Source organism: Capsicum annuum, unplaced genomic scaffold (genome assembly GCF_002878395.1).
Source record: "Capsicum annuum cultivar UCD-10X-F1 unplaced genomic scaffold, UCD10Xv1.1 ctg78511, whole genome shotgun sequence".
Taxonomy (NCBI): Eukaryota; Viridiplantae; Streptophyta; class Magnoliopsida; order Solanales; family Solanaceae; genus Capsicum; species Capsicum annuum.
The window spans coordinates 1-14,390 of NW_025889007.1; the positions used below are offsets into that span (position 1 = coordinate 1).

General features: G+C 33.5%; 4 protein-coding genes across 4 annotated transcripts; 1 reads left to right on the forward strand and 3 right to left on the reverse strand.

Moving 5' to 3' along the window:
* Nucleotides 1–446: 446 nt before the first annotated feature.
* LOC107864772 lies at nucleotides 447–3,700 on the reverse strand (the record flags this gene model as incomplete). Its single annotated transcript, XM_016711201.2, has 8 exons — nucleotides 3,509–3,700; nucleotides 2,130–2,672; nucleotides 1,427–1,778; nucleotides 1,224–1,345; nucleotides 1,041–1,124; nucleotides 883–963; nucleotides 669–794; nucleotides 447–527 (listed from the first exon to the last, which is right to left on the reverse strand). Coding segments are annotated over exons 1-8 (1,581 nt in total), but the record flags the coding sequence as incomplete, so codon positions are not given.
* A 2,848-nt stretch (nucleotides 3,701–6,548) lies between these two features.
* Nucleotides 6,549–7,955, reverse strand: LOC107862163 (the record flags this gene model as incomplete). The annotated part of the gene is given in 3 exon segments (XM_016707639.2): nucleotides 6,549–7,322; nucleotides 7,442–7,508; nucleotides 7,761–7,955. Coding segments are annotated over 3 exon segments (558 nt in total). The 3' UTR covers nucleotides 6,549–7,016.
* Nucleotides 7,956–10,286: 2,331 nt separating this feature from the next.
* On the forward strand, nucleotides 10,287–11,391 carry LOC107865873. The gene is made up of 4 exons (XM_047405430.1): nucleotides 10,287–10,461; nucleotides 10,538–10,692; nucleotides 10,806–10,994; nucleotides 11,086–11,391. Exons 1-4 carry the CDS (start codon nucleotides 10,287–10,289, stop codon nucleotides 11,155–11,157), a joined length of 591 nt encoding a protein of 196 aa, XP_047261386.1. The 3' UTR covers nucleotides 11,158–11,391.
* A 1,215-nt stretch (nucleotides 11,392–12,606) lies between these two features.
* LOC107865874 (mitogen-activated protein kinase kinase 6) lies at nucleotides 12,607–14,199 on the reverse strand (the record flags this gene model as incomplete). Its single annotated transcript, XM_047405429.1, is given in 5 exon segments — nucleotides 12,607–12,830; nucleotides 12,925–12,970; nucleotides 13,252–13,475; nucleotides 13,706–13,888; nucleotides 13,975–14,199. Coding segments are annotated over 5 exon segments (771 nt in total), but the record flags the coding sequence as incomplete, so codon positions are not given.
* Between the last annotated feature and the right edge of the window lie 191 nt (nucleotides 14,200–14,390).

Genomic DNA, 14,390 nt, shown 5'->3' on the forward strand with positions numbered 1-14,390 from the left:
CACATATAACCATGGCTAATGCACGTAATTAAGTACGGGGTGTTACAACTACAACCTGCTTCTATTGCGTCATCATGCTCATCCTACATTCAGTAACAAGTTTCATTTATAAAAGATTTAGTCAAAGTGATACGTTGTTGAATGAAAAAAATGTGGACTAGTGATTTTGAATTGATATATATAACAAATGCATATGTATTTGTTATATAGGGATTTAATGTATAACATAATGTTATACATTTAAATGAATGTATAACAAAGCTCACACATTCTTTAAATAAAAAAATATTCATTTTCTGTAATGTACTACTAGTATTAATTATGTATAACACATCAATATACATTTAAATGTATGTGTAGTGATACTGTAACATCCTACAAGTAAATCGATTTAAAATATTGTTATGGATCCAAAAATAAAATAACATGATAGACAAAAAATGTACCAATATATCTTTCATTTCAGTAATGTGCGTGTTTTTCAATTCTTCTTCATGTCCCTCTTCTTGATCATTCATATGCTCATCCTACCAAAAATTGACAAGTAGATGTCTGTACATTTAAGCAAATTTATATAATGACGAATAATTTTTTTTTAATGTTTTCATATCTACATTGTATAACCATATCTATACATATCATATATATAACTTCTGATCGAATTGAACCTCAACTATTGTTGGACATTCAGTATGAACGTGGACACAATCTTGGATCTCTGTTTCCAAAGGTTCAAGTACTGTTGGTTCATCATTGGTTATGTGAATGATTGGACTCGTGTACTCATCTTCATGCTATATAAGAACTCAACAAAAATAGGTTAAGATGTTGGAGATATTCATATTTATCGTAACATGTCAATTTAATTTAGATTAACATTACCGACAAATCAATCTTATGAACACTGTCATTTATTTTTGATTCTTCTTCTGCACCTTCTTGTTGATGAACAATTTTCTCCTCCTATATTTGATGAATAATACTAATGTATGAGTATTTATTCAAAGTATTAAATATTTGAAGGAAAAATTATTTTATACCAAAGATTCTTTATTCTCTTCTTTCTTCAATGCTTTAACAACCTCAGTAGGTATATTGGAGATTAGTGTTTTCAGCTCAGCAATCTGTTATTCACCTTATAACGTACAGATAAACAATAAGATATTAGAAACAAATAATATTTTTTTTTAAATTAAAATTTTTGAATAAGAAAATTAACTTACATATGTTTTGATGTAACTCTTTATCTGCTCCACATTTAAATTAGACTTAGAAGTCCCTTCAGGCATTGAGGAAGACGAAGGAACAGACTTGAGTTGTTCGCGCTCAGGGGAAACACCAATTTCTACTTGATGACAATAATCAAAATCAGACACGCGAATTTGTAGTTTATCTATTAATTGTTATTGTTTTTTAGAAAACATACCCGACACACGACATACCGAATGAGAACTTGTTGATTTCTGTCCATCTGTCGCAACTGGACTAACTTTCTGAAGTATAACTGTTTTTCTTCTTTTGAATGGTTGTTCAGTTGATACAGGTTTAGCCAAATGAGCATTTCTTAAAAATTTCTGAGTAGGTCCAGTGGTGAAATCATCATAGTCGTCATCTCTAGTGACAACACGCGATTGATCTTCATCACCTGCCGTTTGTATTTTTGCAGCAACAGAAGTGGAAGCAGCAGATATTGGATCAAAAACCACAAAATTCTCAAAGAAAAACAAATCTAAAGTACGGACTTCTTTGTTTGTAGGCTGTAAATTCTTGAAAGAACACTGAAAAAATTATTTTAAAATAAAATATTAGAACTTCGAAAAAGTGAGTATAAAATAAAAATATTTAACATGTTATACAATTACCTTACTGAACATGCCAGACATAAAAGATTCGTACTTAGGCCTTGTACACTCAACAGACCAGTTAAGTATTCTTGGGATGATGTTTCCATGTTGCAAAGCAGTTTTTTTATCTAACGTAGAGCAACACTCAAAAATCTAGATATTTAGAGCGTGGGGCATTCCACCCAAAGAATATAACTGCTTTGCGACTCTGAAATCCTGCCGCCATAAGTTGATCGACTTTTCAAAAGTTATCTTTCCCTATGGAAAGTGTATGTAGCGACCAACCTCGACCATTTGGAAGTGAGCTACACTGATTGGTGCTTCTTTATGCTGAGATAACATGAATGTATGAATAAAATATAATATCGTAAGGTTCAAAGCATCTTCAGAGTTCTCGAAATTTCCCATCTTCACACGTGTTATCAGTTTTGACCTAGTTATACCACCTCCAGATTCAGGAAAATACTTCAACATCAAAGGGGATTTTGATGATGAAGTATACATAAACTCATCAATATCACTGGTGCATTTCAGGCCGGTGATAATGGCAAATTCAAGCATGGTAAATTTCAAAATCTTCCCCTGCACACACACATGTATCTCATCCTTAATATCTTGTTGAATTTCTAGCATAAGGAGACATTTTGAAATCTTCCCAATCCAGTTGCACTGTGGAAGGTCAAGAAAAATTCCAAATAACGTATATCTAAATGTCCCCAAAACATCTTCTCCAAAATAAGACTTTATGTCTCCAGCAAAACCACAGTTGCATAAGCTCAAAATATGCAAAGAGTGCTCCGGGATTTTATCTATATGATATTTCATGCCCTGGAAAAAAAAAATACAATAATTGCATAAAAAGTTACACATTTTTTAGATGCAATAATGTATAATGTTGCATACTAGAATAGTTCACATTAAAAACATGTATGACATATCAGTTATTCAGATGTATAAAGTCACTTTATACATTATTAAAACCTCACTAAATTCAATGTCACTTCATAAATTCAATGTCATTAGCAGATGTATAATGTCACTTTATACATTATGAAACCTCACTAAATGTATAACATCAACTAAACCATAAAATGACTTTTATGTATAATAAGAGTATGGAAAGCAATGTATAATGGAATGTATAAGCAATGTATAATACTATAATAATTCAGATTATATACATGAATGACATATAAGTTATTCAGATGTATAATGTCACTTTATATATTATGAAAACCTCACTAAATTCAATGTCACTTCATAAATTCAATGTCATTAGCAGATGTATAATGTCACTTTATACATTAAGAAAACCTCACTAAACATATATGTATAATGTACAATGTATAATGTCAGATTAAACACGCATTCACCTTAAACAATGTATAATATCAGATTATACATTGTATACATTAATAATCAAGTATATACAATGTATAATGTCAGATTAAACAACTCACCTTAAACATATATGACATGTAATGTTGTCAGAATGTATAATGCAACATTATACATAACAAAAACTTCATAAATGTATAATAACACACCCAGATTCAAATGCCTCTTATATGTAATAAAAACATCCAATGTATAAGTAAAGTATAATGTTTTATCAATATCTTCGAAAGACGTGGTCTACCGGAATCATCAAATTTCTTACTTGCCGTTTTTGAAGTTGATTTCTCTGATTTGGAAGTGGTGGCTTCCTTCAATTTTTTCATTGTTGTGGGATCGTTTCGATGCTTTGAACGATTCTCTGCGAAATCGGATTCTTCAAAATGAAATGTACCAGGAACAAACCCAACAGGTATATCTAACTGACTAAGTCCTAAACTAAAGTTAGGACAAGAATCCATTAGCAATTTTTTTCAGTAATTTGACTAATCCGAATCAACTACGAAACTTGAAAAAACTTGCAAAAATGTGGTAAATCCTTAAAAACAAACATGCATTCATAAAATAAACTGGAAAATACAAAAATAGGTAATTTTGAAAAAAAACAAAAAAACAAATCAAGAATCGAAAATGTATTATATGAAGAAAGCATAAAAATCGAACTACTAAACTTGAAAATACTTGAAAAATACGGTAAAAACAAACATGCAACCACAACAAATATACGGTCAATTTCAAAAATTGAAAAGGTTGGAAAAAAAAAGAAAAAAAAAAACTCTTCAAACTTACAAATTGTAACCCCCAGAAACACGATTCTTCAATTTTGCCGAGAATAAGGGGATTCAATTATGGAGTAATTATCGGGTGTTGTGAGAGGATATGGGGGAGTAAAATACGGAAGAGAAAACCTCTTTAGATATGTATAATGTTTTAAGAGAAAGAAAGTTGAAAATAAAGGGATTTTTGTAAATATTTTGGTGTATGTGTAAATACTTTGCCAAATTGGTATATTATGTAATAAGGAAATTTTAGTTGGTGTATATATGTAAATTTTAGATTTTTTAAAAGTGAAAAACTAGAAGGAATCGAAAGTGGATTGATAAACGCATCAAAAATGAAGCGGGAGGCCCAATCCATATGCCCAAAGAGTGCAGCCCGCCAACTGTTTAGGTAAGCAAGATCAGTACTAATCTGAGAATTTATAGATTCTTTATAGGTGTTCCATTCATGAATTACCAAAACATGTTAGAACCGAATGAAATAATCAGGTGTCATGCGGAAGCTAGCAAAGCAAACTTCGAAAGACACCGATAAAAAGACGTGCGAGAAATACTTCAAAAGAGACCGACATCCATAAAAGGAAATGAGCAGTCTACTATATTAAAGAGAGTACAAAATGTTAAGAGAGACAACCACATACAATTCACTCAGAATAAAAAGAGGCTTACACAAGTGATACCGCAACACTTATGTCTCACAAATTCTCCTCCCAAACAATACTCTCAAACACCTAGAACTACATTGTGAATGCTACTAAACTAAAAAAAAAGGAATCTCTATAGAATTTATAATCTTTTCCTACAAGAAAAAGAATTAGCCAAATATGGAGAATTCATATTTTCTTTTATTTAAAAGAAAACTCAATTATGGTTAGAAAATTAAAGACAAATAGCAAGAAAGCATGGGATGCAAATTCTTGCCCACTATATAGCTGTCTTGCAAGTGCATGCTAATTCTTTTTCTATTTCTAGCCAATAATTCAATGAGCACATCCTGTATTGGTACAAATGCTTCACCTTTTCCACGTCAAGTTTTGTGGTTCAACAATCTCCATACTGTAAGTAGCCAAACTAAAGATTTATGTTATAGACCGAACGGGAAAGCCAACCAAAAGACTAGTCTGGTAGGTGAAAATACCCTTACGACCTATAACTATTACCGATACTCCTTGTCACCAACTAGGGTCACAGTTGACTAACAACAATTTGGCGCTATAGTCACTCTCCTCCGGAAAATGAAGATGTTTGCTCAAAAGGAAGCGGGGAAATAGAGGAAGAATCATTGAACCAAATAATTGTTGATGCTGTTGTACAACTTTGACAGCACAAAAGCTTTGATGCTTGCAAATTATTAGCAATAATAGTGTACGGAGGACATAGATTTGCAACCATTTTAAGTAATATCTTTAACAACAGCTTAGAAATAATTAGAAGTAAAAAGGAGTGGGGGAGGGAGGTTTGGTGGTTGGCTATGTAGCTGTCAATTGTCATTAAAAAAGACAAAGTGTAAAAGTAAAAGGAAGTAAAACAGTATGAAATCCGCCAAATCCTGCAAAACATGTACTTGTGAAAAGCACAAGACGTCTACAGAGGTAAATTTACAACCCATCCCAAGTATTCTTCTTTGTAATCGAGGGCCAATATTGGTGTGGTGGGGGTTCATTGGGTAAAACATGATGGTTACTTTTACCATCAGTTATAGCTTTTGAAATGATGCTAAGTGCGTGATCTGAACAAACACCATGTGCTCTAGCTTTACTGAAATGATGCTAAGTGCGTGATCTGAACAAACACCATGTGCTCTAGCTTTACTGGTTAAGACATGCCCGTAGTTTCAAGCAACGTTATATTGGAAAGTTCCTGGTGACTTCACAAAAGCAATATTATCACTAGTGAATAGTGGTGCCAGGTGACTCGTAGTTGGCACATGCAGTTCCCACAGTTTGTTAATCTTGCAAAATACTTTGATAAAGATCCTTCTTGGAAAGTGCATGGGCCACCAGTATGCCATTCTTTTATTGTGTGTTTGTCCCAACATACACATGACCAAAAGCCAGCCTAGCCTCTTCACAAAGCTAGTCAGCACTCATCAATAGAACCCCTTTTAAATTACACTTTCATCCCTAAAATACAACAATCTTCATAACATAATACCCCACCTACACACCTTTTCTCCATAAGGCCGTAATCTTAGGTGAGGGTCCATAATTTTCACTTGACAAATCAATTCAAATTAACAAATATTAAATGCTATGTAGTCTCCAATGTTTCCCATCACAAGAAAATTCAGTGTTTCTTAACCCAACTTGGTTTATTCAACATGGCATCTTCACCAATTCTATATACCAAACAAATCTAATTAGATAAGCACAAAATCTTCATGCTGAATCACCTAGTTAGTGGCGATAATAACGCTATTAAATGGACTTTTCATATGACTAAAAACATTACTATATAGTAATTACATCATTGATGACCGAAGATTGACAAAGAAATTAGCACTTGCTATAATAATAGAATAAATACAAGATGAAAAGAACTAGTCTAAGAAGACCATCTTCTATTTACCTTCTGATTACAATTACAATGAAGGATATAAGAGTGACAAACTTTTCAGTCACAAAGAAGAAGTCTCTCTTTTTGACTCTTTCACACTATAATAATAGATAACTCAATACAAACTTTGGTCTAATGCTAAATAAGAACCCTAATTACTCCGAAAGGAAAGCGCAAAATCTTTTGACTTATCTCTCCTATTCGGGTTAAACTACGAGTATTATTTTTCCGATATCAAATGAACAAGACTCATTCATCACCTAATAAACATATTCACAAACAGGATTTGAATGGTTTTTGGAAAATATTAACTCATGATGACTCTCTTTTTATCACTCTATATATACAAAACTAGAACGAATTCGTTTTGGTAACTCACCTCATCCCAAAAATCTCACATTTTTATTGACTTTGGTTTTTTTTTCGCTTGTTAGGATTTTACCTAAGCTACAGCAGAGACGCTGCTGCGGCAATTGAAGCCTTCAATCCTCACAGCCGCTGGCTTGATCCCGAACTTCATCGGGGAGCAGCCTCCTCCGCTCTTACGAGCGGATGCGGAGGGTTGTGGTGGAGAAGGTGCTGCAGATGTAGCTGCTCCTTCTGGAATTGCTAGTATAGGAACAAAATTGTTGTTGCTGAACTGGGAATCCTGAATCAGGGGATTCGAAGCCCTGCTGGGTGGAGACCCGAAAAAGAAAGGTGGAGATGAAGCCATATCAAAATTGGGCGTCTCCACATCATAATTTCCCTGTTTACAGGGGAAAAAAAATATCGAAATTTGTCAGATCACAAACTAAATAATTTGCATATAAATTCTACAAATCAATAAGGTGTGTTCTAATGAAAATCAAAAAGCAAAAATTTTACCTTGGAGAGGATGATATCCAGAAGTTCAGTTCCGGCTTTCAAATCGCAAGCCTCCGGTTGCTGATTACTGCAAAATCCAAAAAGATAAACATTAGAACCAATTAACACTAGGGGTAAAAAAAAGGGGAACAAAGAGAAATCAAGAGCGCGTTTGGCCATGAAAATTGTAAAGTTGTTTTTGAATTTTTGCAAGTAATTTAGAGTGAAAAAAGACAGAGGTCTGCAGTTTTTCAGATTCCTGAAAATTCCAAAATTCAACTTAATTTTATGGACAAACGCCTCATAAATCACCGGACAAAGAAAAGGTAAATGAACATACTTGATTTGCAGGAACCGAGAAGAAGGTTTGATAGGTTCATCAGCAGCATAAACATAAGAAGAATTGCAGATCCCGCTCCGGCGAGGTTTGGGGCAAACAAGACCACCAGACACAGATATATCTCCTCGTCTCATCTCTCCAACACCAACACAAAAGGCACTTTGTTGATAACCACACCTATTCATTTTCTTTTTCCTTTTTTTTTTTTTTGGTTTTGCAAAACAGATCTAAAAACCTGAAGCAACAAAGAAGATCAAAAAACACTTTTGAGATATGTAGGAGTATATCTATGAGCAAATATATTCGTGTTTATATATACGTTTGATATTACTAAATATAAAGGTATAATAAAAATAAGATCATGTAGCAATACAGGGATATGTAATTATGGAAAAATAATAATAATAATAATAATAATAATAATAGGATTAGTTAGACAGAGAAAAGGCGGACAGTTACCTTGGTGGGTAGGGAACTGATGGCGCCTGTGAAAAGGAGAAAATGGAGGAGAGAGATTTTTGGAGAGAAAAAGATGATGAGGGAAGAGAGAGAGAGAGAGGAGCTAAGGGAACGGGAACACACCATTCATACTGGTGCAGCACGATAGAGACATTAAAAATAAAAAAAATTGCGTTATTTTTCTTAAGTACGAGTTTTTTATTTGACTTTAAATATGTCGGCCCGGTCATGAAAATCATTTATTTTTTTTGAATTGAAATTGAAGTTATGTTTGGCTATGAATATAAATTAAAGTTGTTTTTGAAATTTTATGAGAGAAGTATGAGTAAACAATTAAAACTTATTTTCACTTTTTCAAATATAATTTCAGAATTGTATGTGAAATTCTTAAGGACAAACACCACAGTTTTCACCTTTTTTAGTGAAATTAAATAATTTTTTTTAAAAAAATAAAAAATTACTCATGATCAAACGATTACGTAGTCGGCTTCCATAAAAGATACTAGTAAATTCAGATTAATTGAATGCCAGAGAAAGATTGTGAAGTGGTGATTACTTTTCATTATTGTTTTTAACTAGAAGTTTTTTATTTGAATTTAAATATATAATCGATTTTGATAGAAAATGATAGCAAATTCAGATTAAATGGACCAACTGTTGAAATGTTAACTACTCCTCAATTATTGTTCTTAAATCTTAACTAGAAGTTTTTTATTTGACTTTGAATATATAGTCAGCTTTGATAGAAAGTGATAGCAAATTCAGATTAATTGAATTTCAAATAAAAATTGTGAAATGATAACTATTTCTCTGTTATTGTTCTTAACTAGAAATTTTTTATTTGGGTTTGAATATGTAGTCGGTTTTTCATAGAACATGCTAGCAAATTCAGATTAATTGGATCTCAAAGTGAGTATTGGACATGTGGTGAGAAACCAAAAGAAAAAAAAACCGTGGATAATCATTGTTGCTTATTCAAAATTACAAATAATTCCCTTGTTTTATATTAACCGACTCTAGTTGATATAACGTAGTAGAAGTTTCTGATTTAAGTTTTAATATGTACTCTGCCTTTGATAACAAATGCTAGCAAATTCAGATTAATCAAATCCAAAAGTAGATATTGGACACGAGGTGAGAAAAAAAACGTGGATAATCATCAACAATGCTGATACAAAATTTCAAATACTCCCCCCATTCCATATTAGCCGACTCCTATTGATCTAACACGGTCTTTAAGGTCTTAACTAGATATGTATTTTACTTAATTAATCTTGTTACTAATGTCTTGAAACTAAGATATTCTTGATTTGAGTTTTAAATATGTAGTCGGCTTTGAGAGGAAATGCTAACAAATTTAGATTAACTGGATTCTAGAGAAAGATTATGAAATGGTAACTACTCTTCTGTTATTGTTCTTAACTAGAAGTTTAAAATTTGAGTTTGAATATGTAGTCGGCTTTGATAGGAAATACTAGCAAATTCATATTAATCGGATCCTAAAGTGGGTACGTGGATAATCATATACATTGTTGATTCAGATACTCTCCTTTTTAATATTAACTGACTGTTGTTGATATGACGTAATAGAAGTTTCTGATTTAATTTTGAATCTATATTCTGCCTTTGATAGCAAATACTAGCAAATTCAGATTAATCGGATCCTAGAATAAATATTGGACGAGAGGTGAGAAACAAAAAAAAAACGTGGATAATCATCAACAATATTGATTCAAAATTTCAAGTACTACCCCCTTTTCATATTAATTGGTTTCTATTGGTCTAACACAACTTTTAAAAAGTCTTATATGTATTTTTTACTGAATAAATCTTATTAATAATGTCACAAAAACTTTCAATTTTACAATTAATACTACTATTCTTCATATAACTAATTGTGGACTTCATAAGCATGTGCTATGTGGTGAAGAAATTATGCCTGTTTGCAAGAGTTGAAATTGGATGATGTCACATTATGTGAAGAAACTTTATCCAAGTTGATAAGTGCGTGCCCTAATATTAGAGAATTGAGTTTGGTGGAATGCTGGAGGATAAGCGTTATCGTACATGGATATTGATGTAAACATGGATATTCGTGCTTGTACAATGTTGCGGGAATTTCACTTGGATTGTTGGAAATTTCCTGAGGGTCTTGATCCTGAAGATTTCTGTTTGAATTTTCCTCATCTTGAAACGTTGTTACTTGGCCCTTACCAGACATTAAAGCCTATCAAAATTTCAGGTCCGGAAAACTACAGTTTCGGCTTCTAAATCATCTTCTTTTCAATATATGGGTACAACATTTCAACCATATTTAGCTCCAACTGATGCTTCAAAGAATTTAGAGAGCAGCAATCTGGTATTGGTTCCTAAAATTGATGAGGTGAATAGAGATTGGTTCCACAAACTGAGAAGTCATCTTGAGAATTTTAGCAACTATGATGCAACATTGGACTTACGCCTACGTGATGAGGTACATGCTGAAATACATCATATGGCATACAATAGATCCAGTTTTTAATGCATCGGATTGTCCTCTTCCTTTTCTTTTATATTGATGAATCATCTTCTTACTATGCATGAAAGAGGAAGACAAGTCCACGCGAACATCCAAGGAGCAAGCCAGGTGGTCGAGTTCCATCACAGCCGTTACATCATATCAAATATCAACAGGAATATTTGATGAGATATATAATTGATAACTTACTTTGGATGTCTCATCCAAACACATTGACTCTATCAGTACCGACTAGTTTTGCTGCTCCACTTGCGCAGGTAAGCTTCCTTCATTTTGCGTTCAATTTATGTGAAACTATTTCAATCTCTTATTAGTCCGTCCAAAGAAAATAATTGGATTTTGGAACAGGAAGTAAGCAAACAGTTGTATGGTGGACAGAGTTACCTGATACCTTTGCTGGTGGGAGGTGGCAAGAGTTAGCTGATACCTGTTGCTGGTGGAAGGTGGCAGGTATCCCCTGGAATTAGTCAGGGCGCGCAGAAACTGGCCCGGACATAGTGTTTATTAACTATCTCTGTAGTTTACTCTGGTATACTTCAAGTTGTGCCTTTGTATTGTTCTTTCTAGGAATGATAAATAAATAGATATGCTGACCTGAAGAACAACAGATTCCTACATTCGTAATTCCCAATAAAAGTGACTTTTCTTTGATCTCTCTTCAGTCTCGATGATTACAATTAACTTGGTTTATATTCAGAAGCGGGTGAGATCCCTGTAATACTCTCTTATTTATGAAAAGGGTTGATAAGTTCAATTGCATTTCTCCGTAATTGGCATGGAAATACAGATGCCTGAATTTGTTCAATCATCAGAAAATCTGGTAGAGATATAGAGGCTACTGATAAGTATCCAACTTGTCTTCTAACTTCTTAACGAAAGGGTGACTCTGCAATTGATTTTGTCGTAATATGGTGAGTTGCATATTTACAAACGCACAACTAAAAAAGAAAAACATGAAAGACGATACACTGAGTTATACTTACCAAAAGGTCCAAAGCTGAAGATCTATCCATAAGGGGCGGTCTTGATTTTTGACCCTACTTAATAAATTTTTGCTTAAGTCGGACGTTCATGACTTTTCGAGATAACAAGTCTGCATAATTGACCAAAAGTTCTATTTTATGGCAAAAGTTAGAACTTAGATATGTTGCCATAAGATAGATGTATAAATAAGACGTTCATGACATTTCAAGACAGTGAACCTGCTCAATTGAACAAAAGTTATGCCTTACAACAAAATATAGAACTTATGGTTGTTGCTTGTTGGACATGAGTTCTAACTTTTGCACATGAGACATATATTCAGGACTTTTTAAGATAATAAACTTGTTAAAATTGATCACATGTTCCACCTCACATATGTTAGAACTTATTTAGTGGGAATAAAATTCAAGAACACACACTTTGGGGGACAAAAGCGTGCACTTAGTTCCTGTTATGCACCTCCGAGGAAGACTAAAGAAGTTAGTGATGAAAAGGATACGTTGACACAGCTCATTTTCGTATTTACTTGGTAATTCAATAGATAGGCCACTCTCTTTAGGTTTGTGTAATTTCTTTGCTTTTACTGTATGAATTTTGGTCCACACTTAGCACTGGTCAAGAGCTGTATTAATTATTCATACGATCTTTTTGATTGTCCTCTTCTCTTCAATTATATTAAGGTTTTTGTATAAGAAAGCAACATCTCTCCTGTTAACAATAAGTATATGTAAAGATAAATGGTACAGTATTAAACATTCTCTTTAATAAGTTAATGTGTTTCCCTATGAAAATAGATTAGAAGAGAAATATAGAAACGGGGGACAGTTACCTAGGCGGTAAAATATAGAGGAGTTAAAGAAGGGTAAATTATCATTCTTCCATATAGCTATATCGAACTAATATTAGATAAAAGTGCTGCTAAATAATTCATTCAGCTCATGTGATGTTTACAGAAACTTATAGATATTACAGGTCTACAATTTAGTAGTACTACTACTAATATATATTACAAGAATTTATCTTGGAAAATTTACTGGAGGTTCAAGGCTACCGACAAGTATCCCGAGATCAATGTCTTTGTCTTCAAACTTTTTAATGAAAGGATGACTCTGAAATTGATATTGTTGAAATGTGGTGAGTTGAATACTTACAGACAGCAACTAAAAGAAAAACATGAAATATGATGCACCGAGTTATACTTACCAAAAGGTCCAAAGCTGAAGATCTATCCCTGGGATCCTTTTGAATGCTGTATTAATAAAGCAATGCAGTTAGCTTGAGAAACAACAATCAAAATTTCTAGCCAAAACAGATTTTCCTCAAATCAGGCAACAAACATGTTGTGAATAGATAATGAGGAAACGAACAGTAGTTTTTTCTTGATAATTTAATTTAGGGTGAACAATTTAGCCGGATGCCAAATTCAAAAACAATGAAGTAGGCCACCTTAATTCAAAACTCCAACACCAACTTGCTTGGTGAGCGCTATTTGAAGTCTTAGCACATAAACAAAAGAAACTGTATCCTTACCAAGCAGAAACAAATGAACAGAATTCTGGGGAAAATTGATCTGCTGGAGCAGAAGGTGGTGGACTGCTAACAATAGCCTCCAAAAGCTCATAAAAGCTCGGCCTAGCTTGCTGGTCCTCTGACTGTATGTATGGGAAACGTCCTATTGCACATTCAAGGATGACCATGCCCAAGCTCCAGATATCACTCTTGTAGTCATAGGTACTTCCACTTATTCTTTCAGGCTTAATCAGGGTAAAGAATGAGTCAGTTAATAGTTAAACTGCCTTCAACGTAAAACTATTCTGGAAGGAATTATTCACAAGAATCGCTGAAGTGATACTAGATAAAAATAAAAAGCAATTATTGTCGCAGGTTTGATTACCCCATTTACCGCAGTTCTTTTTTTGATCATAAAGAGCAATTACCAAAACATAGAATAAAACAACTCTACTGCTGTAGGAAGAGCACTTACTGCCATGTAATTGTAGGTCCCAACAAATGTATCCCTTTGACCCATAGAGCTGGCTAGCATTGCACTTACACCAAAATCTGTAATTTTTACCTCTCCTTTGTGGTTCACTAGCAAATTTGATGGCTTTATGTCTCTGTGGATAACATGTCTCTCGTGATGCAAGTAGACAAGACCTTGTAAAACCTGCAAGAAAATATCAAGCAGTGAAGCAAAAATTTATCATCTGGAGAGCAGAAACTTGTTCAAAGATTAGTTTCTAGAAATCCAACCTGCTTGCAAACAACTGCGAGGTATGGTTCAAGAATAGTCTTGAGTTGCCCGATTACATCAACTAAAGATCCACGGTCCATATACTCCAAAACCAGTGATATAGCTCCATTGTGATAGAAAGAGTGGTAGCATACAACAACATGGGGACATTGTGATGCTTGATTTATTTTCAGTTCTTGCACTATCTGCTTACGAATATCTTCTTGTATATTCATCTGGATAACCTGGATCAGAAACAATCATCCATCAACATTGCACCAAATTGACCATGGAAATGAAAGATTCTGCACATTTTTCCCAAGTAACTAAGACACATGTCCGTGTTGAGTTGTTTTATCCGAATGCTAAAAAGGTTCTCTAAGAGGATTAGAATCTCCCTTACACGTATATACTAGTGCGGTCTATTCTGAAAACT

Bases quoted from the DNA above. Each gene is read 5' to 3' on its own strand.
- LOC107865873 (XM_047405430.1), top strand. From the start codon at position 10,287: ATGGATATTGATGTAAACATGGATATTCGTGCTTGTACAATGTTGCGG. The intron at 10,462-10,537 runs GTCCGGAAAACT...AACCATATTTAG, and splicing joins AAAGCCTATCAAAATTTCAG to CTCCAACTGATGCTTCAAAG. The intron at 10,693-10,805 runs GTACATGCTGAA...TATGCATGAAAG, and splicing joins ACTTACGCCTACGTGATGAG to AGGAAGACAAGTCCACGCGA.